Source organism: Delphinus delphis, chromosome 4, assembly GCF_949987515.2.
Source record: "Delphinus delphis chromosome 4, mDelDel1.2, whole genome shotgun sequence".
Classification (NCBI taxonomy): Eukaryota; Metazoa; Chordata; class Mammalia; order Artiodactyla; family Delphinidae; genus Delphinus; species Delphinus delphis.
The window spans coordinates 70112570-70137778 of NC_082686.1; the positions used below are offsets into that span (position 1 = coordinate 70112570).

A 25209-nucleotide genomic window follows, 5' to 3' on the forward strand; every position below is an offset into this window, starting at 1 on the left:
CTGGGCCCGTGAGCCACAACTACTGAGCCTGTACGTCTGGAGCCTGTGCTCCGCAACAAGAGAGGCCGTGATAGTGAGAGGCCAGTGCACTGCGATGAAGAGCGGCCCCCGCTTGCCACAACTAGAGAAAGCCCTCGCACAGAAACGAAGACCCAACACAGCCATAAATAAATAAAGTGGAAGCCTGTCTACAACAAACATTAAAATACAAGAAATACGAGCTTTCTTTAAAAAATAAAATAAAAAAATAAAAACATCTGCTCTTTGAAAGATACCACTGAGAAAACGAAATGACAAGACACAGATCGGGAGAAAATGTTTGCAAAAAATAAAAATCTGACAAAGGACTTGTATCCAGAATGTATAAAGAACTCTCATAGGCCAATAACAACACAAACAACTGAACTTTAAAAGCTAGAGACTTGAAGAGACATTTTACCAAAGAAGAGATATGGATGGAAATAAGCACATGAAAGGATCGTCAACAACATTAGTCATTAAGAAAGTGCACAGGGCTTCCCTGCTGGCGCAGTGGTTAAGAATCCACCTGCCAATGCAGGAGACACGGGTTCAAGCCCTGGTTCGGGAAGATCCCACATGCCACGGAGCAACTAAGCCTGTGCGCCAGAGCTACTGAGCCTGTGCTCTAGAGCCCACGGGCCACAACTACTGAGCCCACGCGCCACATCCACTGAAGCCCCCGTGCTCCAGAGCCCACGCTCCGCAACAAGAGAAGCCACTGCAATGAGAAGCCCGCGCACGGCAACGAAGAGTAGCCCCTGCTCACCGCAACGAGAGAAAGCCCGCGCACAGCAATGAAGACCCAACGCAGCCAAAAATAATTAATTAATTAAAAAGAAAAGAAAAGGTGCACATTACATTCACAATGAGATGCCATTAGATAGCTATGCCAATGGCAAAAAAAAAAAAAAAAAAACAGTCCTGAAAATACCAAGTGCTGGAAAGAATGTGGAACAATCACAACTCTCATAAATTGCTAGTGAGAATACAAAATGTTTTGGCAACTCTGGAAACCAGTTTGGCATATTCTTATAAAGTTAAATATACAATGACCATCAACTCAGCAATCCCACTCTTTGGTATTTATCCACGAGAAATGAAAGCTTATGCTCACATAAAAACTACTATGCAAATATTTATATAACAGCAATTCGTGATCACCAAAATTTAGAAACAACCCAAATGTCCATCAGGTGGTGAATACACAGACAAACGGTAGTACATCTCTACAATGGAATACTATTCAGCAAGAAAGAGGAACAGACTGCTGATACACACAACTCGGATGAATCTCCAAAGCACTAGGTTAAGTGAAAAAAGCCTGACTCAAAAGGCAACTTACTGCCTAACTCCATTCAGAAGATATTCACGGAAAGACAAAAATAGAGGGACAGAAAACAGATTGGTGGTTGCCAAAGGCTGACTGCAAAGGGAGAAGTCAATAACAGACGGGTATTGGGCAACTTTCTGAGGTGACAGAAATTACCTCTATCTTTTTTTTTCATTTCTTTTCTTCATCTATATGTTACTTGTCGGGGTGGCTCTAAGTTGTTATACCTAAAAAGGGTGAATTTTACTCTATGTAAATCATCCCTCAATACACCTCACTTTAAAAAACGCTTAAAGAAGTATATACATCTTTTGACTCGATGATTCTACCGCAGGAGACTCTATCTGCAAGAAGTATTCTGAAGTACGCACGGCAGTATTTTTACTAATAGTGACAAAACAGGAAAGAGGTGACTACCCTACCAGAATACGGGAACGGTTAAGTAAACCGAGATCTCTCCTTTCCACCATTAGAAATTATGTTCATAAAAAGTATGAAATTATATGTAAACATGTATAATATAAAGTGAAAAACAAAGAATACAGTACTGTAATTACAGTGTGATTACAAACTATGGAAGAAACAGGCATCACTCTCCACTAAAAAGAGAACAGAGGCTGAAACGAAATATACCATAATGATGTTGGGATTGAGATTAGAGGCAGTATCTTTTTCTTTTCCCCAAACTATCTTTAATAAGTGCTACTTTTAAAAGACTAGGCTTTGAATGCTGGCTCTGTCATTTAACTTTTTCAGCCTCCTTTTCTTCCACGCCAGCTTCTCAAGGGGCATGCAGGAACCTAAGGAGGGTGACAGCAAGCAGATAGAATAACGTGGAACTTGGAAACTTGAACGTGGGCATGGGAGCTTTTTGTCACTACCAACTACCTGTGCAGCTTTGACCACAATTATTTAACATCTCAAAGTTTTTTCTTGTTAGTAAGACAGGAATGATAATACTTAACATTTATTGTTCACCTCCACTATTCCATCACATCTTCACTGCAACCCTTATGAAGGAGGTAATACATTGTCATCTTGCAGATGAGGACACCGGTGTTCAGAGACATTAAGTCACTAGCCCAAGGTCACTGAACCAGTAAGGACCAGAGAAGTCAGATTCAGAGGACCTGCCTCTTATCCACAAAGCTAACTACCCAATCACATAGGGAGAGCCGAGCGTGTGTAATCATTGAGATAGTTCATCAAAGTACTTGGCAAGCTCTCAACTAACGACTGCTGATCCAGGATAAATGTTTGTTGAATTGGAATATTGCATCTGAAACAGAAATAGCTCCACAAATGAAGAGTAGCATGGCTTAATAATATTAATTCTGTCTTCTCCGAAGTGGACTCTTGTTATGTAAGTGACGTTAACAAACTTGGCCCAGAGGTCGGGCTGCACAGAATGAGATGCTTATTCATTCACTCAGCCTTTTGGGCTTGGAGATTTTACAAGCACTGACTCCACAGAGAATTTACAATAGAACTAATTTTCCTACTGTCTGCTTGGACTATCTTGAAGTCTTAAGTTCTGTATCCACGTTTGGGGCAGAGATCAGTAGTGGGAAAGTGGATTTTGTTTTTTTTTTAAAGGAGTAACTACAGAATGGAGTGTGGCATGGGGGCCAGCATACGAGAGCTTTGGCACAGACGAGGCTGAGTTCAAGGGTTTGCTTTTTGAGACCCTAAGTCAGTCACTTCATCTCTCTCAGCCTCAGTTTCTTCCTCTGTAAAATGAAGATAATCCTACTTCGCAGGGTTGATCCTAGGTTAACAAGTATTTAGTACATAAGACACACTAAAAAAGGGGTCTATAGTCACTACTCTCAGACTAGTAATGACTTTTACATTCCTTCTCGTCTCCTTTTGCTTCTTGATGTGTGAGGCTCCACGGTCACTACAGGGACCATGAAGGCTTGCACACCGAAAAGTTTAAAAGCCTTGTATTAATTAAAACCACAGTGAGATTCTACCACACACCTAATAGAATGGCTAAAAATTAAAAAGACTTGGCCACATCAAACACTGGGGGAGATGTGGAGGAAACGGAACTGGCGGACACTGCCCATACGGTTCTAAAATGATACATGTATTTTGCAAAACAGTTTAGCAATTTCTTAAAAAGTTAAACACCTACCATATGACCCAGCCCTCCCACTCTTAGGGACTGACCCATGAGAAATAAAAGCCTACGACCACACAAAGGCTTGAACACATCTGTAGCAGCTCCATTTATAATAGGCAAAAACTACCAAATATCCAAAACAAGCCAGATACCCATCTACAGGTGGATGAATAAACTGTGGTGTATCCACACAAGGGAATACCACTCAGTAACAAAAGAAGCGATCACTCCTTAGCACAGATGACACTCAATAGCACACATGAATCTCAGAACAGTTGTTCTGAGTGAAATAAGCCAGGCCAAAAAGAGTATACACTGGATTTCTGAAGTTTTAACGAACGCAAACTCATGTGTAGTGACAGAAAGCAAAGTAGTGGCTGCCTGGGGAAAGGGGGCAGGAGACGCAGGAGGGAGAAATGACAAAGGAGCACAAATACTCTATTTGCGGGGGAGAAGGATATATGTTCGTCATCTTGATTACGGTGAATATATATCTCACGGGTATGTATAAATCTCAATATTTGTCAAATTGTACACGTTCAATATGTGTAGTTTATTATACATCGATCATACCTCAGTAAAGTTTTTTTCAATAAAGGCTTGGTGTGCTCAGAAAGTCATTCAAATACAGTAAATTAGATGACCAGACTGAATGTCAATACTGTGCTGGGAATACCAGTTATGCATATTCCTTTGTTCGGTGGCAGTGCCCACAAAGCAGCTGGGAGTGTGGGCTCGGATGAACGGCAAACCTCAGTTCATGCCCACGTCTTCCCTCAGCTTGTCTTTATGACACTGGGCATGTTAATCAATCTTTCCCAGTCCCAGCTTCTCAGCTATAAGATAGAGATAATAGGGCTTCCCTGGGGGTGCAGTGGTTGAGAGTCCACCTGCCGATGCAGGGGACACGGGTTCGTGCCCCGGTCCGGGAAGATCCGACATGCCGCGGAGCGGCTGGGCCCGTGAGCCATGGCCGCTGAGCCTGCGCGTCCGGAGCCTGTGCTCCGCAACGGGAGAGGCCACAGCTGTGAGAGGCCCGCGTACCGCCAAAAAAAAAAAAAAAAAAAAAAGATAGAGGGCAGAATAGGGTTGTTGAGAGGATTAATAGGGTTGTTGAGAGGATTAAACAAAATGATACACAAAGAGCACATCCCGCTCAGTACCTGCAGGCAGTAAACAGTCAAGAACCGACAGTGATTGTCCTCAGTATTTCCATGGAGCCAAAAATCTGTGACTTAAATCCAGAAACACATGATCTTATTTTTGGATTGTAGGGTTATGGGTGATGTTTATTTCCTTTCTGCTCTCTGCATTTTCTAAATTTTTAGATTGAATGTATTCTCTTTTTATACAAAACTATTTTAAGAGGAAAAAAAGACAGACTGATTTGTTTAGCTAAACTTTTCTCCAAGTCTCTGGGTAAAAACAAGATTTTTAAAAGCCAATCTCCTAAACATGACAGAGGTCAGCCCTCAGATGAAAATGTCACGGGTGGGCGGGACGGAAATGCGCTGGACTCCGAAGCCAGAAATCCAGCATCTGGCCGAGCCTGCAGTGTACCTGCCTCCTCTTCAGTCAAATCTGCGTCAAACCCACCACAAGGTCTGTTCCAGCTGTCCAACTCCCAGCTCCCACGTGCTCAGGTGAGCCACGGACACAGGTCACAGGACTCGCCTCGTCTGTTCCAGGCGCTCAGTGTCTGTTCCACAGCCCTAGTATGCCTCTCCGTCATAAATAAACAGGCATCCGCATCCCCCTGGCCTCTCCTCTGGTCTTAATGCTCTCAGGGAAGGAGTGCTCTCCCTCCCCAAGGAAACGCAGCCCCCAAATCCCACCCTCTCTGGAGCACCGTTCCATCCGTCAATTTCCTCTGCGTCCTTTCCTTGTGCCTGAAGATATGCTCACGACCCACTTCTAATAAACACTCTGTTTTTGACCCAACATCTCTCATCACCTGCTAGTCGTAGAGGCAGACTGGCTGCCTCTATTTCCTCTCCCCAGCTCCATAGAACCCGACTTCTCCACACGCCCCTACGTCTCTCTCACCGGCGGCTCCCAGTCACCCGCCTCCTGCCCCCACACGCACAGTGGTTCTCTGCCCCAGCTGCATGGAAGGTCCTCAAGGGAGCTTCAACTATGCTAACGCCCGGCGGTTCTGATGTGACCTGCAGCCCAGCCACAGGGTCTTCTAAAGCTCCTGGGTGAGCCTACTGTGGCGCCAACGTTGAGAACCTCGAAGCTCACGCTGAGGTCCTGCCGCCAGCCCCGCAGCCATCCTCTGGCCTTGCCCTCCGGCCTCTCTGCTGCCGACCAGGGCCTCCTTCAAGCCCTCCTGCCCTTGGCTTCCTGGACACCGCACCGTCCGATGCCCCCGTCCCCTACGGCTGCTAGCAGATTCCACCTCCTCTCCCGGCACTGGATGAGGTCAAAGGTAACACTGTCCCCGAGGAGATTTACCCAAGTTCATGCATCTGCTTGGACAGCTCGCAATTAATTACCTCTCCCACTTGACCTCCTTCCTAAGCTTTAGTCCCAGGTCTGGACCAAGAGCCAGACACGTCTGCCGTCACCCAAAACTCAACTTCTCCAAAGCTGATGCACCGTCTTCCCCTCCAGGCTTCCCCATTGCTGACAAAGGGACCATCAAATGTTTTATCTAGAAAACTTAGAATTATCTTTTTCATCTTACTTCCCTGGTCCCACCGCAACACCTGTCCAGTCTCGAACTGTCCATTCTGTCTTATAGTCCACTCCATGGCCTGTGTCGAGACAGAGCCTTTGGGCAATGCTACACGTTTTACCCTCCTTTTCCTAAGCCCACTCTGGGTGAGCAGGCGAGGCCCAAGGCCCACCCCTCTCCCAGCCACCAGCCTGCCTTCTGCCACCCGAGGGTGATGTGTTCTGTGACCTACGTTTACTTCAGCTGTTCCAGGCGAATCACACACATGCACAGGAGACCATGCTATGTGAAAAGCAGCCATCCACAGACTCTGGACACACGTGTCAGAAGTAATGAGTGGTGGGAGGAGCTGCCGCCAAGCCCAGAACCTCTGACTCCGTCCACTCCCAGGAGGCAAACCCTCTGGTTTTGTACGGGCCACCAGTCCAATCTGTGCTGGGGCCAGAGATGACTTTCTCCAGTTGGAAGCTCAGTGGAGAACTTACCAAACTCTGCTCTGTCCTCAGAAAGCAGCAGAGATCTGGAGCTGAGAGAAGACAGGAAGGGATGTAGAGGCCAGAATAACAAAGAGCACTGCACCTGGCACATACTTGGCACTCGGTGAGGAATGAGTAGTAAGTGGATACGTGAACAAGATCAGGGTTGGGTAACAAGAAAACCTCCCTCACAATGTCCAGAAGTCTTCAATCACATCACTCCCAATTCCACCAACTATTTATTATGCTTTGCAATCCAACAGACATCTTCTTTTAATCATATAAATACGGGAAGCAGTAAGGGGCTAACTTAAGTGAAAATATTTCATCAGATCACCTGTCATGCACTGAGATCTGAGAAAAGTAATGGGAATTGCAGAAAGGGTGGCAGCAGGGCCATGGAGATCATCCAACACGAACTGCAGAAGGGTGGAGGAGGGGAGAGGGGCCAGGTCAGTCAGTGGGATGGTTATTGGAGGCCCTGGGCAGCCAGGCCTGGAAGTCAGCCTGGGGAACCTGGGATCCTGAAATGGCAAAGAGAGAACAGTAGTCCATGAAAAGGGGAAGCAGAATGGAAGTGGAAGGCCAGGCCTTACAACCTCTGAGAAAATAAATACAAACTGGATCCTCCCAAGAGTGAAGACAGACTTGCTGGCTTGTTCCCCTCCAACATGTGGCCCCAGAGACAGTGAAATAATGGCTAGGGAGTAAGGATGTCATTTCTCTGTTTGAGGATATGAAGCTCTGGCCTGTGCGGCAATTTGGTTTCTGGGGTTGGAACGAGTCACACGCAAGGGGCTACACGGTCTGACAAAGACGAAGGTCACTCAAAGGCCTCCGTCCTCCCCCGCCCACCTCCACACTGTCCCTGGGTGCCCTTGAGCTGCCCCACCGCACCTGGATGTTTACCCACTTGGCAAGGTGGCTCCGTGGGGAAGCCATCGGGAGTGGAAAGCTTTTCTGGGCGCCAGCTCCAGGCACGCTGAGCTTGGCACACAGAAGGGGTGTGCACGGCAGAGTTCACGGTCATGCAGCTTAAGAGGGTGCAGTGAGGACCAGACAGGCTAGAAGGAGCCACTGTAGAACAAAAGCACCAGTGGGTTACTGGGCAGAAAAGCTGCCTCAGAGGAAATAAGTAGCCCCTGAAGTTTGGAAAGAACCTCCGAGGTTGGCTCATCCACGTTCCACCCGTGCAGGGCTCTTTCATCCGGCACCTCCCCCGCATGGGCCTGGGGTCCCCACTCAGACTCACCGCCGCATCTGGCAGCCTGCTCCACAGCTGAGCAGAGGTCTTCCCTAGAAATTTCTCCCTTGCCTTGAACTCAAACCTGCTTCCCTGTGGCTACCCAGGCTCATCCCCTGGAACAGCCCTCTTCTGTAGTGATGTCTGAGGTCAGGTAACACGCTTCTTCCTGTGGTGTCTCTCGTCTTGGTCCACCTTTAACCACTCCTCAGAGGTGTGGTTTCTAGCCCCGGCACCAGCCACTCACCCCTCCCTGCTCTCTAGCGTCTGCCTTAAACACAGCCCCAGAGGCACACGCAGGTCCCTCGATGCGGTCTGGCTGCAGAGGAAGGCAGGGCTGGGGCTGCGGCCTGCGGGCCCTGTAGCGCACGGCCCGTGTTTGGCAGCCGAATCTTCCGACAGGCTCACAGAAGCCTGTGGGTCCCAATACCCACGTCCTAGTGACTTGCTTACACACAGGGACCACGGCAGAGCATGACGAGTGTGAGAGAGAGGCTCACGGATGCCCCGTGGGAGGGTGCACGGGAGGGCCTGGAACACCGATTCCTGGGAATCTGAGAAGGGCTGACGCCCCACCCAGCGGCCTTAGAGGACACGGGCGGTGGGGCCCACCCGAATACAGCCTGGCTTGCTTGTTCTGAGACAAGGCCCGCGGTACTCTCTCCGGTAAACAGTGTTCAGTACAGGGGAGGCCTAGATCAGGATGCCGTTTCAGCGAGGACAGAAACACTAGCTTTAAATGATGGGCTTCTCTGTTCTCGATGTCAGTCAGTTAAGTAAAATCGATGGCCACCCAGACAGCTGGATCCTCCAGCTGGGTGTCAACACAGCCCACGGGCCTCAGTTGTCACTGAAGAGTCACCAGCCACGTGCTCCCTCACTGCAAAAAGGAAGCACCATCTGAAAAAGTGTCTCCACAGCGCTATCTGGGAGCGCTGAACAGAACCCACGGTTCTGAGACCCCGTGAATTATAAATGAAAAGGGGGTTATCAGTGTTCCCGTGTCACAGATGGGGAAGCCAAGGGCAAAGACAAGCAGGCTGGGCTTCCCTGGTGGCGCAGTGGTTGGGAGTCCGCCTGCCGATGCAGGGGACACGGGTTTGTACCCCGGTCCGGGAGGATCCCACATGCCACGGAGCGGCTGGGCCCATGAGCCATGGCCGCTGAGCCTGCGCGTCCGGAGCCTGTGCTCTGCAACGGGAGAGGCCACAACAGTGAGAGGCCCGCAAACCGCAAAAAAAAAAAAAAAAAAAAAAAAAAGACAAGCAGGCTCACCCAAAGGGCTAGACTCCAGCAGCGCACCGACCGTGGGACAGTACCCGTGGTCTCCCTAGAAAACCCGGAGGCTGCCAGAGCCATGTTATAACTGTTTCTGATAAACAAGAAACTCTTAGTTCCAGAGAACAGCAGTACGTGCAGCTGTCTTTCCCGGGACAGAGTCAGTCCTGGCTCTACCACTGGCAAACCGGGTCACGTGGGAAATCGAAACGGTTCCTTAGAGGAGGACTTTGCCTTCTTTGGAAGCACACCCCTCCCACTTCTCCACTCTTGTGTGGCCACAAGAGACGGCAGGTCATCTAAGGTCAAGGCTGAGAACTCCCATCTTTGGAGCCGGGAAGGTGGGTACAGTTCCATCTCTGGCTGTGTCATTTCCAGCTGTAAGACCTTCGAGAAGTTACTCAACCTTTCTAGGGTTGTTTCCTTATCAAAAGCAGACAGTACAACCACCTTCAAAGGATTAAGTAAAACAAGCCCCCCTGAGGTGCTTGGCATAGAGCCTGGCTCTCACAAAGCAGGCAGCCAATGGCGATCAGTAGCGTCATCGCACCAGAGCCTCAGGGCCAACGACGGGGAGGCAAAGAGACCAAGGTGACCCTTGAAGGGGAAGAACACTGTGATTCAACCACTGGGTCCTACCAGGGCCAGATGTTCTATAGTGTCCGTGCACTCCGCCGGTACCTTAGATTGTCGTATAGGCATCTGTTGTCCAACTGCAGTGATGCTCCCGGGGACAGGAGCTGTGGCTCAGTCATCTGGGCAAGCCTCACAGCAGCTCGTGGGGCACCTTGCAGACTGTAAGTGCCCAACAAATTTCCAGAAGTCAAAACTGAAACACTCTGTACACTGACCTTCCAGGCAAGCACACAGAGAGAACAGGTCTGGGGAAAGAAATGAGGAAGGAAAGGGGGCTGACCTGACCAGCCAAGGGGCAGACCCTACAGCAGATCTGAGCTTGGGGACTAAGGACTCTTGATTCCTACAATGCACTTAAGGAAAAATAAGGCTGAATTCTTTCTGTAATTCGCTTCCCCAATCATGTGGACATTCAAGCCTATTTCTGTCACTTTGTAACAGTAAACACGTTCTCACCAGTAGTTTGTTTCTCCCGTTTCCGTCCATGCTTTGCAATGAGAAATCTTTTTTAAAAATCTGTCTGTGGTTCAACTTAAGAAGGTCAAAAATGTCAATATTCCTTTCCTTAGGGAAAAGAAATCTCGGCCCATGACTCAGGATTTAGACATTCATCTAGAGCCCAAGCCCTAACAACATGCAGTAGAACGTGTCTGACGTAGACTCTATGCAAGTCCAATCTGAACTAAAGAAAAACGTTTGTAAATATGAGGCTGAACCATATGAGTTTTCTATTTTTGTAGGAGAAACTATCAATGGTCAAATATTAAATTTCATTGATAGTCACATGTCCATAATTCCACATGGTTCCATTTAATGTTTACAAATGAGTTGTTCTATTTCCTTTCTAGTGGATCTGAAAGCTCAAATCGAATCCGTGAGGAGGGGGACTTTTTCTCATCTTTTTCTAATTTTCTTCACCGTACCTGCCACTGAGCACTTACTGGGCACACAATAAACATTCCTGAGCTGGAAAGCAGAAGCAGCAGCTGTGAGCGGGGCAGTGAAGCCTACAGCACAGCTCACGGGCAGAAGGCAGAACAAGGACACGTCCCTCCAGGGGCTAAAACAGTCGAGTGATTCAAAAGTACACAATAAACCAAAACCATGTGCAAAACAGAAAGCCAGGGAGGACCTTTACCACCTCCGACAAAAGCACGGCCCGGGCACGGGCGGAGCGCCTGCGTGCCCACCCACAGCCCCACAGCCTCACGTGGGCTACAGGGAAATCCAATACTCTCACGGGCTTCACAAAGACACCGAGCCAGAGGAAGAGCAAGCAGGGTGGGTTGCATTAAGCCCCAGAAACCGTGGTGCAACTTGCTGGCACAAACGGCTCACACATGCCGAGACAGAGAACCCAGACTGCATGAACACAGGACTTATGGGGGCATCCCCTCGGGGGGCATGAAGGCGTTAGGGGCCGCTGCCTTCCTTGAGGAAAGGAAGGCAGTTTTCTACGTTGCTCAATTCACGCGTGGAAAAATGACAAGTCTCAGGTCTAAAAGAAATCAGGCCACAAGTCCGAAGAGGCCAAATCAACTGCGGGGGAGGCTGCGCTGAGCGAAAACCTCTCCCAGCCGAGCCTGCCTCCAGGAATGGGGAATTCTCCACCTCTCCTGGTATCTGCAGCAGCCCCTGCCTGGCCTGGAGCTCAAGCCTGAACCAGGAGAGACAAAAAGCAAAATCCAGGGCTCTGGGCAAAGGGGCACAATGCTGTGACGAGTCCTTTGCACTGAGGACAGTGCACAGCTGGAGGGCATCCTGGACGTCCTCCCGTCCAGCCCCACCTCCCTGCAGCCTCCAGAAGAGCACTCAGGCCGCCACAGAGCCGGTTAGTAGCAGAAGAGGCATAGCTTGAATCGGGACAACAGGACTCTGAGTCCTCTCTGCTCTGCACGGCACTGTCGCTACTTCCCAAAGCACCCGGCACAATGTAATAGACAGGGCTTGGGCTTTAGAATCAACTGGATCTGGTTCAAATCCTGGCTCCACCCCTTTCCAACAGTAAGTAGAGTGAACCCTGTGACACTCAGTTTCCTCACCTGTAAACTGGGGACAAGTACCACCAATACACTGAAGGACTGTTGTGAGAATCAGAGATAGTGTATACAAAAGAGCTGGAGCACGGATGACAGTAGAGCAAGGGCAGCCATCATTTTGTCTCCAGAGGCCCACAGAGTCTGTATTCCTGCAGAAAGTCTTGTTGGAGGAAGCCGTTCCTCCAGCCCCTCTGGGGATGTGGTCGCCATTTTAGATTAGGATGCTCTCGCCAGCCAAGAAATAAAGGACCCAAGCCACACCAAGATTTTTCACTCAGCAATGCAAATTTACTTCGTTTGCTTTAAGACTTACTTATCCACCTATTTCTGAGGACACACAATGCTTTAAAAACTTAATAAATAACGCAACATTAGATAATCAAGATTAAAACAGAAAGGATAAGAAGGATGAATGTTAGGGGGCTAGAAGATGAAGCCAGAAGGGAAACAGGCTGGGTTGCAGGGATCTGATTTTTCTGTCTGACGGGAGAAAGCAGCCCATAGAATCCGTGTGGCCAGGACGTACCCAGCCAGGCTTAACTTTACAGGGAACTTCTTTAACCTGAGAGCCATGGAGAACAGCAAAGCCATGACTGACAACTCAGAGCTGGAGAGAGCTGGACCACCCCGCCCTCTGTCTTCCCAGGGCACCAGCTCTCCCTATTTTGGGAGAACAGGAAAGCAGCCATGGTTCCAGTCTGAACCATTCATCACACTTGCACCTATACACTTTCAGAATAAACAACTTAGAGTCAACTTCTAGAAAAGTCCCAGGAGAGCAGTAAAAGCGGTAATGGCAGAAACTATTATTCAGACCAAGAAAAAGTATAAACAAGTTTAATAATAGGTTTCGAGGTAAAGATAAGAAATTATGGGTCACGGCATTCCCTCATCCCAACCCAGGCCGGTACAGCATTGGGAAAAATGCCTGCACTGGTGACAGAGGGGTTCCTACTCTTCAACGGCCTCTCCTAACAATGTGACCTGCTGGGGGGAAAGATGGCAACTGAAAACTTCCACTCGTGGAAGCAGTTCTACTTCCTAAATCGAATCCTAAGTAGAAACAGACTGTTTCCTTCTTTTTGCAAAGAGCAGCTTTCCAGGAAATGTAAAGTTGGCCTTGAGGGTGGGATTTAAGACCAGTCTTGTGAGCATTCCATACCCCTAAGTCCCTAAAGTTGGTAACTAACAGTCCATCCAGGGAAACCAGAGTGAGGCTGAAATCAGAACAAAGAGCCTCCTGTGGACTATGAAGCAGGCCTGTTATCAGCTCCGTCTCCAGGGCATGGGGTCAAAGGAAGCGGAGCGTGCACTGCTGCCGGGGCTGCCCAGCCAGCTCCAGCCTGCAAGAGACGCCTCTCCAACTGCAGAGATTACAGGCCTGCTGGCTCTGTCACATTCAGTTTTCAGGATTAAGAGGAAGGGCCTTTAATCTGGGCAAATCAGGAGAAGGCAGAAAAGTCAGTCAACGAAGTAAGGCATGCTTAGGGCTTTTAAAAAAAACTTTAAAAACCTAATTATCACTGAAACAAATGATATCTGGGATTTACTTCAAATAATGGGGAATAAAATGGTTAGGAAGGCAAATGAAACAAGATTGGCTACAAACTGGTAACTGTCCCAGATGGACCATGGGTACATGGGATTTTATTTCACTATTCTCTCTACTTTTATATGTTTGAAATGTTCCATTACAAATTTTAAAAATCATACCTTATTTATTGTGAAAATTTAAGTAAATATAAAATAACACAAAGAAGAAAATAAAAACCACACCTAATCCTATCACCAGAGACAATTGCTGTTAACACTTTGGTCTATTTATTTCCAATCTTTTCCAGATTTTTCTTTCTTTTGTTTGCAAAATAGGGTCATATATCTATGCTGTTTTATCACGTGCTTTCCTTTCCTCTCTTAATTTATCTTAAGTATTATTCAAGTGCTCAAATATTCTTTTAGGGTGTGATTGTTATAGCCTTTCATCAATAGACAGGCCATAATCTATTTCCAATATTTAGCAACTATAAAGAAGGCTGTAGTTAACCAGGAAGATGACGTTATAAATAGGTGATTTCAAGTGAGAAAGAAATTGCTTGATAGGTACCCAAACACACACTGACAGCACAAAGGAAAAGAAATGGTGAGAATAAAAGCTGGGATCTCATCGACTGCATAATTCCAAGCAATTAGTAACTTTCCAGGGACGCCCCATGACAAAGGCCAAGGTGGGGAATAAGAGAAAAATGCCAAAAGATATAAAACTGAAACACACACTAAAGTGCCTCTCAGGCCAACAATAATTCGTAACCAGGTGCGGGCACTGAGTTGAAGAAATCTGCTTTGAAGCACTCGAGTCTTGAAATACTGAGTTTTCAAAGGGAAGGATATTTTCATGGGTCTGGGATGGCACAGGAAGGTTCTGTGGGCTAAAGAGCGAATCAAACGGCTTCTCGTGGACCACCACGCCTCAAGCATTCCATCATGCCATTCGGATTCATCTAATTAAACAGAATTAATATAACTGGACAGTGCGTAGGCTTGTCACTGGGTTCTTCCCTTCAAGCCTTAAAGACAATTTCCTCCCCGGGAAAGAAAACCCACAATAATCCCACGATGGGGAGATAAGAGGGATCTTGTGTTTTCCCTGCACTATTTGTTCCTGCCAAGAGTGGATTTGGCAGGAAGCCCCTGAATATAACACCCCATACAATCAATAATCTGAATGCCAGTCAAAAACATAATTTTTCTTTCTGAAGGAAATCCATAAACTGCCTATTCTGTGATGCACTTGAAAGATTCAGAGCTGAACACATTCTAGCTGTGTCCCGTCTGGCTTTCATGGGCTGCTACGAAGCATCAGGGGCCTCTGAATCAAACCGTTCTGCTCTAGCCAGCGGCTGGGCAGGGGCCGCTCTGCAGCCGTCCTGGGTAGGGGGTCACTGTGAGACCGTCCTCTCCGGGGTGGCCCCAAGGACACAGGGACGGGCAGAAAGGCAGTGGGACCAAGAAGAGGACTGAGGAAGCTGTGTTTTCTTCACATCTTTCTTTCCCCTTATCCCTCCTGTCTACCATTTCAGTTTTTTATTTCGGAAGGGACAACCGTGACTCTCTTTTCATTTTGTCGAGGACCAAGAGGAGGAGAAGTGAATCTGTGACACACTAAACACAGGCTCTCTGAGGTCAGACGTGCGGCCTCTCCAAACTGAGTTCTAACCTCCTTACCCAGCCCTCCCCCAGACGTGAGCATCCCAACCACCGCCCTGTTGCTGAGCCCACCAAAATGGTCAAGAAAGCATTACCAATTATGCATGGTATATGGTGACCACTATGGAAAAAATGTTAAAGTATGTGCCAGAATAGCAAATTCAAGAGTGATATTTATTTTTATCTTTTGTTATTGTCATCGGGCTGTCTTGATATAGAAAATTATGTTAAGAATAAGTTATTACCAACATCCCATTTACATATTTTGCTGAGATTGGAATGTCTCAAAGCATGAGTTCATTTCTGACCTAAGTCTGTGTCCTCCCCTCTGGATTCACATATCACAGAGAAACACGAGAAAAACAAACAAACAGAAAGAAAACCAAAGATGACAAGCGCTTCTCTTTTTAGCTGGATTCCCCAACAGAGCACTCTTTAATGTTTACCAAAATTGGGCCATAAAATTCTACAAGATTCTATGCATATGGCTTGACCTTTTCTGCCCCCTGCTCCCTGTCCCCAAAAGCAGCAAAAAAGCCAAACATAGAAAAAAGGAACATCTGTCTGCTGGCAAAGACAACATCCCATTGTACACAGCCACACCCTGACACAGACACACACCAGCCCTAAGCCACCCCTGCACGCCAGCTGGTTTGACTTCCATAGATTTTCCCAAGGGCCCACCGAGCTCACCCTCTGATGCAAGAGTGGACAGGAGGCCACAGGCTGCGATGGCTCAATATCTGCAGGCAGTGCCAACGCACATCACCCACACCGACACCTCTCCGTCGACCTCCCACGCAGGGGCAGAGCCAGAAGGGAAGGTTACCTTGCAGACAGCCGCCTGGAGCACTGCGTCAAAGCCGCCCTCGGGGGCATCGCGGTTCCGGGACACCCTCTGCTTCCGCACTTCCTCGTTGAAGCTGTCCACTCTGTCTGTGAGAGGCAGCAGATGGCGGAACCCAAAGGAGGGGACACAGTTTGGGAATAGCTTGTAACTGGAGAGAAAGAGGAGAAAAGTCACTTTTCCTTCCTTGTCCCAAAATCTTAAACAACCAAGTAACTCTGCATTTACTGATTGCCTTGAATGGCACCAACGAATACTCAGCACCTACCACACACCCCTGGGACAGACACAGTGGGGGAGCACAGAGAAATAACCTAGTCCCTACTCTCCAAACACAAGCTCTAAACTGCGGGCGAGACAGCACATACCAGGCTGTAGGTGAATGAAATGACAAATGGGTCGTAGGAAGTAGCGGTTAACAGTGGGCTACCGCGGTCAGAGGAAGGTGTCACGGAGGCGCCCTGACGCGGGCCTTGGAAGATGCAAGCGCCTGGTGGGACAGGCACCGCAGCCTGGGCGGCACCGAGGGGAAGGAAGGCTCTTACAGGCTGAGGAAGGCGGGCCCTGTCGAGTGAGGGCAGCGTGAGCAGAGTGACTCTACGAAACCAGCTTCTTACATCGACTCTGCTGCTGCCACGTGATAAAGGATCACATAACCCCTTCGTGTCCACCCACTCAGAGACCACCAGGACGTGCTGGCAACCGAGCAAACACTAAATGCAACAGGAATGAAAACGTTCTGTTTCTTCGTTCATTTATAAATACTGGAATGATAAAGCATCAGCTCTCCTAGACGCAAAGAGAAATCACTGAGAAGCAAACCATCTTCGAATGGAAAATGCTACCTGGAAATCTGGAAAGAGGGCAGTATTGCACCTCAATAGGAGGTTAATGCCATGTCTTTCTCCTGAATATTGGGTGTTCTCATCTTCAGTTTGCAGTGCAGATGGCCCCATTCCTGGAGGAAGTTACAGCCCAATCACATCTGCAGGAGTTTCACTTGGCTATATAACCAATGAAATAGGAAGAGGGGCCTTACATTGTTTCCAGAAAGGTTTACTGGGTAAAAGGGGAGAGGGAAGTGCAAATGCAAGGGCCCTGTGGCAGAAGGGAGCACAGAGAGCCCAAGGGCAGAGGGAGGCCAGTTAGACTGCAATGCAGGGAACAAGGGCAAAGATGAGCTATGAGGAGGCTGGGGAGGCAAGCTGGACCAGACTGTGCAGGTCCGTGGCCATGTTAAGGAAGCCTCTCTTTCAGAACTAAGACAGAAAGCAAACACCAACAGAGAGGCATGAGGGGAAGGCTTCGTTACCTACCCAATTCAAGCCGTGTGCGTGGGAAGGGAAACAGGCTTAGCAACTCCTAGCAGCTCCTGCCTCACTGCCATCAAGAAGGGCAGCTGGGGCAGGTCTGAGAGGCTCCCCTCCTCCCCGAGAGAGGCAACCTTGGGCTTTCTAAGAGGTTCTCTCATCCCCTCTAAGGGCCTACGGTACCTGCTCCAACAGTCACTCACAGTAAGCCACCTCTGCAGGGTCAACCCCACTGCCATGATGGCCACGGTGCCTCCGGACAGGGAGAGCTGCGAGCAGCTGTCCCCACTTGCCGTCCCTTTGTTTCACTCCCTCCTCCTTCCCCAAAAATCTTCACCCACCCCTTGTGTTTGCACAGGTCAGGCTCTTCTGTAACCCATGCCACCCAAACTTTCTATTCTCATCTCAGTTCCCCATAAAGATAAAGGTCATGGAAATTGCATTCCCAGCTGGAAGCAGGAAGTGAGCTGAGGTCCCATCATAGTCATCTGACAAATAGATGGGCCCAGGAGGAAGGAAATGTACACAAACTCTCACTCCCCTCCCACACCCTCTGAGCAACTTCACCCTTCTGTGCTGTGCTGGGCCATGGCTGCGGACTTCAGGTGTTTACTGCCTCGGTTGACGGGTCGGTTGAGGAAGGGAGAAGAGGAACAAAACTATGACTGCTGCTCAATGAGAAAACCAGAAAAGCTGTGAAAAGCTCAGCTAAATTAGTTCAGCGTTCTTTACCTCGTCCCTTCCTGCAAAGGGGAATAAGTAGATATATTTTTACTGTGGAGAATTACTATTAATAATCAGGAACTAGAAAATGTGTTTGCCAGAGAGAAGACTTCATTGCAGAGAATTTATTATAACCAAACCAGAATCACCTCTTAGTGAGAGGAAAACAGCTTTGTCACACAGGCTCTGTTGAATGTCTCCATAGTCTCTGGAAAACAATGTCAAACTGTGTCTAATTTAACCCCTGGAAGAGCTGTCTGAGCGACCCGAAGATCTGGGTGTTTGAGGGTCTCATGCCAGGAAGCCCTCCCACCCCCAACTGTGTCTGTGCCACAGGACCCCAGTTCAGGGCCGACTAAATCTTTACTGGATTAAGAATTATGAACCAGGAAGATGAATAAAATATATATGCTTAAAGAGCCTGGGGGAGCATGTATGTATAAAAAGTGAATCCTATTTGCAGATGCTAGATGTAGGCAAAGCCAAAAAACAATCTAATGCTTCAGGACAATACTGTGGACCATGGAGCTGACAGGGCAAGACCTCTCCTCTCCCTCTAAACAAAGAGAACTGCTGGGTAAAAATCTAATCCTCAAAAATGTTAATATGTAGCCAAGACTGGAAGCTTAGCGGGGAAATCCCAGGTGCCAGGAACGGAGAGAAAAGCATTGCACAAATGAACGGACTTCAACTAGGTGGGAAGTGAGCAAGGATCTCCTGGCAAAGGGATCCCCCACCCCCCCACCCTAGCGTGCTGGGGCCTGACAAAGGTCTGGGGCTTGGGGCCAGGTTCTAACAGGGACAGATGATGGACCTCAGGCCAGCGCAGGGCAGAGCACTGGAACAGGGCTCTCTGCATAAAGATGAGTGTTACAAAGAGCTGCCCTGTCACTAAAATCAAACCCAGAAAAATTCCAGCCACTGGCCTGGGAGAGAAGCAAGGAAGATGCACTCTGGGCTCATGGTGAGATGAATCACCCATAAAGATTGTAACTCCAGGCCTAAACAAGTCAGAATTCATTACTTTTACAAGGAAGGAACCCCCCTGCTGAGAAATAAACAGAACTAGTCCCACAGTGAAACCCAGAGGATCCTAGCATCAGGGAACCGAAAACCACCCTGCAGGGACGTCAGTACCCCTGGGGCACGTGATCCCCTAATGGAAAACAACCTCTGATGAAGAGGAACTAATGAAAAAGTTATAGACCCCATGAGAAATAAACTACCATGAAGGAATATCAGCAAATTCAACCAACTGCAGGATCTGCAGTTCAAGAAACAGGTAACACAATTATCTAAAGTACATTAAAACAAAGATATTTAAAACATTCAAGGAGAAGGAAAAAATACCAAAGACTAGAATGGGATATTATTAGGAAGAAAAAACAATCAGAAGGCTATGAAAAACAGAAGTCTAAAAGAAAGAACCAAATAAAAAATAGTCACTCAAATTCAAAAATGAAACTTCAGTGTATGGATTAAAAACATTAAAGAACAGGGTACTGCCACAAAAACCAAAATACAGATCAAAGGAACAGGATAGAAAGCCCAGAAATAAACCCATGTACCTATGGTCAATTAATCTATGACAAAGGAGGCAAGACTATATAATGGAGGAAAGATAGTCTCTTCAATAAATGGTGCTGGGAAAACTGGACAGCTGTATGTAAAAAAATGAAATTAGAACATTCTTGGGACTTCCCTGGTGGCGCAGTGGTTAAGAATCCACCTGCCAATGCAGGGGACACAGTTTCGAGCCCTGGTCCGGGAAGATCCCACATGCCGCACAGCAACAAAGCCTGTGCGCCACAACTACTGAGCCTGCGCTCTAGAGCCCACGAGCCAAAACTACTGAGCCCGCGCGCCACAACTACTGAAGCCTGCATGCCTAGAGCCCGTGCTCTGCAACAAGAGAAGCCACCACAATGAGAAGCCTGTGCACTGCAACGAAGAGTAGCCCCTGCTCGCCACAACTAGAGAAAGCCCGCACGCAGCAACAAAGACCCTACACAGCCAAATATCAATAAATAAATAGACTTCTTTTTTAAAAACATTCTTTAATACCATACACAAAAATAAACTCAAATGGATTAAAGACCTAAATGTAAGACCAGATACTATAAAACTCTTAGAGGAAAACATAGGCACAACACTCTGACACAAATTGCAGCAATATCTTTCTCAAGCCATCTCCTAGAGTAAGGGAAATAAAAATAAACAAATGGGACCTCATTAAACTCAAAAGCTTTTGCACAGCAAAGGAAACCATAAACAAGACGAAAAGACAACCTGCAGAATGGGAGAAAATATTTGCAAACGGTGCGACTGACAAAGGATCAGTCTCCAAAATTTACTAACAGCTCATGTGGCTCAATATCAAAAAAAACAAACAACCCAATCAAAAAATGGACAGAAGACCTAAACAGACATTTCTCCAAAGAAGACACACAGATGGCCAAGAGGCACATGAAAAGATGCTCAACATAACTAATTATTCGAGAAATGCAAATCAAAACTACAATGAGCTATCACCTCGCACCCGTCAGAATGGCCATCATCAAAAAGTCTACAAATAATAAATGCTGGAGAGGGTGTGGAGAAAAGGGAACCCTCCTGCACTGTTGGTGGGAATGTAAATTGGTACAGCCACTATGGAGAGCAGTAAGGAGATTCCTTAAAAAACTAAAAACAGAGCTACCATATGATCCAGCAATCCCACTCCTGGGAATATATCTGGAGAAAAACATGATTCGACAGGATGCATACACCCCAATGTTCATTGCAGCGCTGTTTACAATAGCCAAGACGTGGAAGCAACCTAAAGGTCCATCAACAGATGAAAACATGTGGGAATTCCCTGGCAATCAGTGGTTAGGACTCTGCACTTCCACTTCAGGGTGCATGGGTTCAATCCCTGGTTGGGGAACTAAGATCCCACAAGCTGCGTGGTGTGGCCAAAAAAAAAAAAAAAAGATGTGGTATATATATATATATACAATGGAATGTTACTCAGCCATTAAAAAGAATGAAACAATGCCACTGCAGCAACATGGATGGACCTGCATATTATCATCCTAAGTGAAATAAGTCAGACAAAGACAAATATCATATGATGTCGCTTATGTGTGGAATCTAGAAAAAAAATGATACAAATGAACTTATTTACAAAACAGAAACAGACTCACAGACTTAAGAGAACTGAGCTTATGGTTACCAGGGGAGAAGGGGGGGGGGCGGTGGGGATAGATTGGGAGTTTGGGATTGACATGTACACACTGCTATATTTAAAATAGATAACCAGCAAGGACCTACTGTATAACACAGGGAACTCTGCTAAATATTCTGTAAAAACCTAAATGGGAGAAGAATTTGAAAAAGAATAACTACATGTATATGTGTAATGGAATCACTTTGCTATACACCTAAAACTAACACAACATTGTTAATTGACTATACTCCAATATAAAATTTTTTTAAAAAAACTGAAGAACAAAATGATAAACTGGAAGAAATTTTCTATTATGAAGCTAAGGGAAAGAAAGAGGTAGAAGTTATGGGAGAAAAATTTAGAAACATGAAGTTTAGAATGAGAGGCTCCAACACTCACCTAGTAGCGTTAGAAAGAAAATGGAGAGAATCGGAGACAGGAGTCAGAGATGATGTCTGAAATTTTTCAAGAATAAAGCTATGTTCTCAGATTAAACAAGCAGAGCAAGTTCTGAGCAATGCAAATAAAAGTACTAAATCCAAACCAGCCACATTGGAATGCATATCATTATAGGACATGAAAAGCACAGGGAAATATTAAAAGCCACCAGAGAGAAGGAAAACCATTAGATAGAAGACTTTTCATCAGCCACAGGACATGCCAGAAGACAATGAAATAATACCTTCAAGGGGGTGAAGCAGTACCATGACCTCTTGGAAGAAATACAAAGGGTAAGAAGAAATATAAATGATGAAGGATGAAATGTATTATCTCACTTGCAAAGATTTTTACAGATGTATTTCTATTTTTCGTGTGTGTGGTGAGAACCCTTAAGATGTACTCTCTGAACGACTTTCAAGTATACAATTGTATATTTCAAGTGCAGTACTGTTGCCTATCACCACCATGCTGTACATTAGAGCTCCAGAATGTATTCATCTTATAACTGTACGTTTGTACCCTTTGACCAACACTTCCCGCTTCCCCGGCCAATCACCACTCTACTGTCTGTTTCTATGAGCTTGGCCTTTTTAGATGCCACATATAAATGAGACATGGCGTGTATATCAGCAACAGCCTAATACCTCTAACAAAAGAAAAAGTGTTCAGAACCAGAAATAACAGGCCGGATTAATCCATCAAATCCTGTACCAGTGAATATCATGTGACGCTTCCCAGGAACACTATTTCTATTACTCAGAATACAATTAGACAGTTCTTTAATCTGACGATTAAAGAATTACTTTTTTTTTCTCTCCTTATGGCAGCCCTGGTACTACTTACTTCAGCTCTGGCATTTCTGGTTCATTCTAAGATGGGAGGGGATAAGTCTAGGATTTTGATCCTTTGGCCGAAACATCCGGAGCAGGAGGCGGGACAAACCTCAAGAAAGCCCCACGAAGGGCTTCCCTGGTGGTGCAGTGGTTGAGAGTCCACCTGCCGATGCAGGGGACACGGGTTCGTGCCCCAGTCCGGGAAGATCCTACATGCCGCGGAGCGGCTGGGCCCGTGAGCCATGGCCGCTGAGCCTGCATGTCCGGAGCCTGTACTCCGCAACGGGAGAGGCCACAACAATGAGAGGCCCACGTACCGGAAAAAAAAAAAAACTGGTTCTCTTCTGAGATGTCCTGCGCAGGTAGTTAAATCACTCCTCCTGACTCCCCATCTCCCCAAAACTTCCCGGGGCTACTGCTGCTGCTTCCACACCACCACAGGAGAAAAAACCTAACAGAAGGTACCATTGAGAGAGAACGCTGTGATTTTTCTCTCCACATGAGCTGAAGGAAAAGAACAGACAAGGATCACAGACGGCAACTACGGAGCCAAGCATGGAACTCAAACTGAGACAGGAAGACAACAGGACAGCCATTTTGGAAAAGGACCAAGGGAACGACCTTGAGAAAGCGGGCTTGACAGGCCAGAAAAACAGCACCTAAAAGCTTGGGCTTCTGAGACAACCACCAGAGACTCACAGGAGTAAAAGATTAGCTCTATCTCTGTTCCACTGACATCTGTACATGGTTTCCAAAGGACAAAAGCGGAACTATAAATCCGCCACCTAGCAGAATTGCCGAACTCCCAGTTCCCTGAAAGATATAGATAAAAGCTTGACACGCATTCCTAAGGTGTTTTAGCAGGAAGCAGGCCCCCAGATGAAAACTGCCGACTGCGGGCACATAGACCCCAGACTGCTTGAAGCCTGGAGGTTGATGACGCTCCAAACTTCAACTCCATGCCAACCAATCCAAGAACTGAGCACAAGCTGCTCAGGCACCCTGTGGCCTCCTCCCTCACACTGCCTTTAAAACCCCTTCCCAGAAAGTCCTCGGGGAATTGACACTCTTTTCCACCTTCTCCCTCGTGCACAAGCTATCCTTTCAATAAAAAGCTTCGTTTGCCTAAGAGTCTTGTGGGAGCAATATTCGTTTCTATGGTATTGCTGTCCAAGAATCTGGAGAGGGCCCGATAACAGAACCAAGGAAGCAGCCCAGCTGGGAGACGAGAGGGAGTGGTAGGGACTGTGGCAGCCAAACAACATGTGGGACAAGGCTGGCTTTACTAGACCTCCTAGTTTTTTGAGAAAACCTAAAATCCTGGCTATTCTTTGTTAAATCTTTTATTTTTAACTGTTGGTAACTAATTCACAGTGCCATTAAAACTTAGGAAAGGGCTTCCCTGGTGGCGCAGTGGTTGAGAGTCCGCCTGCCGATGCAGGGGACACGGGTTCGTGCCCCGGTCCGGGAAGATCCCACAAGCTGCGGAGCGGCTGGGCCCGTGAGCCATGGCCGCTGAGCCTGCGCGTCCGGAGCCTGTGCTCCGCAACGGGAGAGGCCACAGCAGTGAGAGGCCCGCGTACCGCAAAAAAAAAAAAAAAGAACTTAGGAACGCAAATAAAGCACATGTACGGGCTGAATCAGGAACAGAAACAGCCTGATTACATCCCCCCGCTTGCTCTGTTCTCCAGGAACCGTGGGGAATCTCCGAGGATACCCAGGCAACCACACAGAGTCCACCGCCTGGACGCGGGAGGTACATCTCAGCCTGCTCACTGAGCCATGCGGTGACTCCCCTTTCATGCTGCCCAGCTTAGGGAAGAGAGATCTGTGTAACTCAGATCTGATGATTCCTTCCAAACTCCCATTCTTTCACCGGATTTCCTGTCTCCCAAGCAGCCTGTCAGTGTGCCTTGTACTCACTGTCAAAACTTCTACCCTCTGCAGTTGGTTCTGCCTTCTAGGGCTTGGAGAAGTAGCTCTGAATAAGGAGAGTGTAATAACCTTGAATATTCAATGCTGAGGGCCCCAGGCCAGTCCTTCATCCTCTGCCAGCCTCCCATCTAGCATCTGACAGTTCGCCGATGGTCCCCAGAAGAATCAAAGTAGAGACACACCCTGTCTCTCAGCAGACAGGACCCAACCAGAGGGCGGAGGTGAAAAGTAGCAGACAGAATCACTATTCCGGATGAACTGAAAAAACTGGGGGTTAAGATGCTGTTGCTCCTGGGGAGTAGCAGAACTCCAACAAAAAGACATGTGGCACTGGGATGCAGCTGAAAAGGGCCTTGGGGACAGGACCAGAGGGACAATAATGCCAGCAGCTACCTGTGGCCGGGAGGAATCTAAACCCAGAAAGTGAGGACACCTAGTGTCTCTCTGTGGCTAAGGAACTTAGAATCTCGTTTGTATCTAAAATGTTTTCTTATCTTATTGTTTTTTCCACTGTTGTGTCATTGCAATCCCAGGAAAGATCTAAGTTAGCTTCTAGGAGTGTGGACAGAAGGGTCAGGAAGGATTCAGAACATACAATACCAGCATAAATACCACCTCACCCCCACCCCCCAGTCCAACCCAGAGCTGGGAACTTCTGAGGCTGCCCAAGGGGAGACAAGAAGTTAGACAGGCTCAGGGGCTTACGAGCAGCCCTATTCCCCTCAGGGGCAGCCAAGGAGACAAAGAATCGAAAATGACATCACAAGATGCCCGAATCCCTGAGCCACCACTTGAAGAAGAGCTGCCACAGAAAGCAGCTCCCGTCAGATCTTTACAAGCAAGAAATAAATCTTCATTGTGTTGAGCCACTGAGATC

The 25209-nt window shown here is 47.3% G+C and overlaps 1 protein-coding gene across 5 annotated transcripts in view; it reads right to left on the reverse strand.

Moving 5' to 3' along the window:
- Positions 1 to 25209, reverse strand: part of LOC132424763 (integrin beta-5-like) — an 86082-nt gene that overhangs the window by 26505 nt on the left and 34368 nt on the right. For all 5 annotated transcript variants that reach the window (XM_060010807.1, XM_060010806.1, XM_060010808.1 and 2 more), the window contains exon 5: positions 15865 to 16033. In XM_060010807.1, the coding sequence (XP_059866790.1) occupies positions 15865 to 16033 (169 nt within the window). The remainder of the gene's footprint in view (positions 1 to 15864; positions 16034 to 25209) is intronic.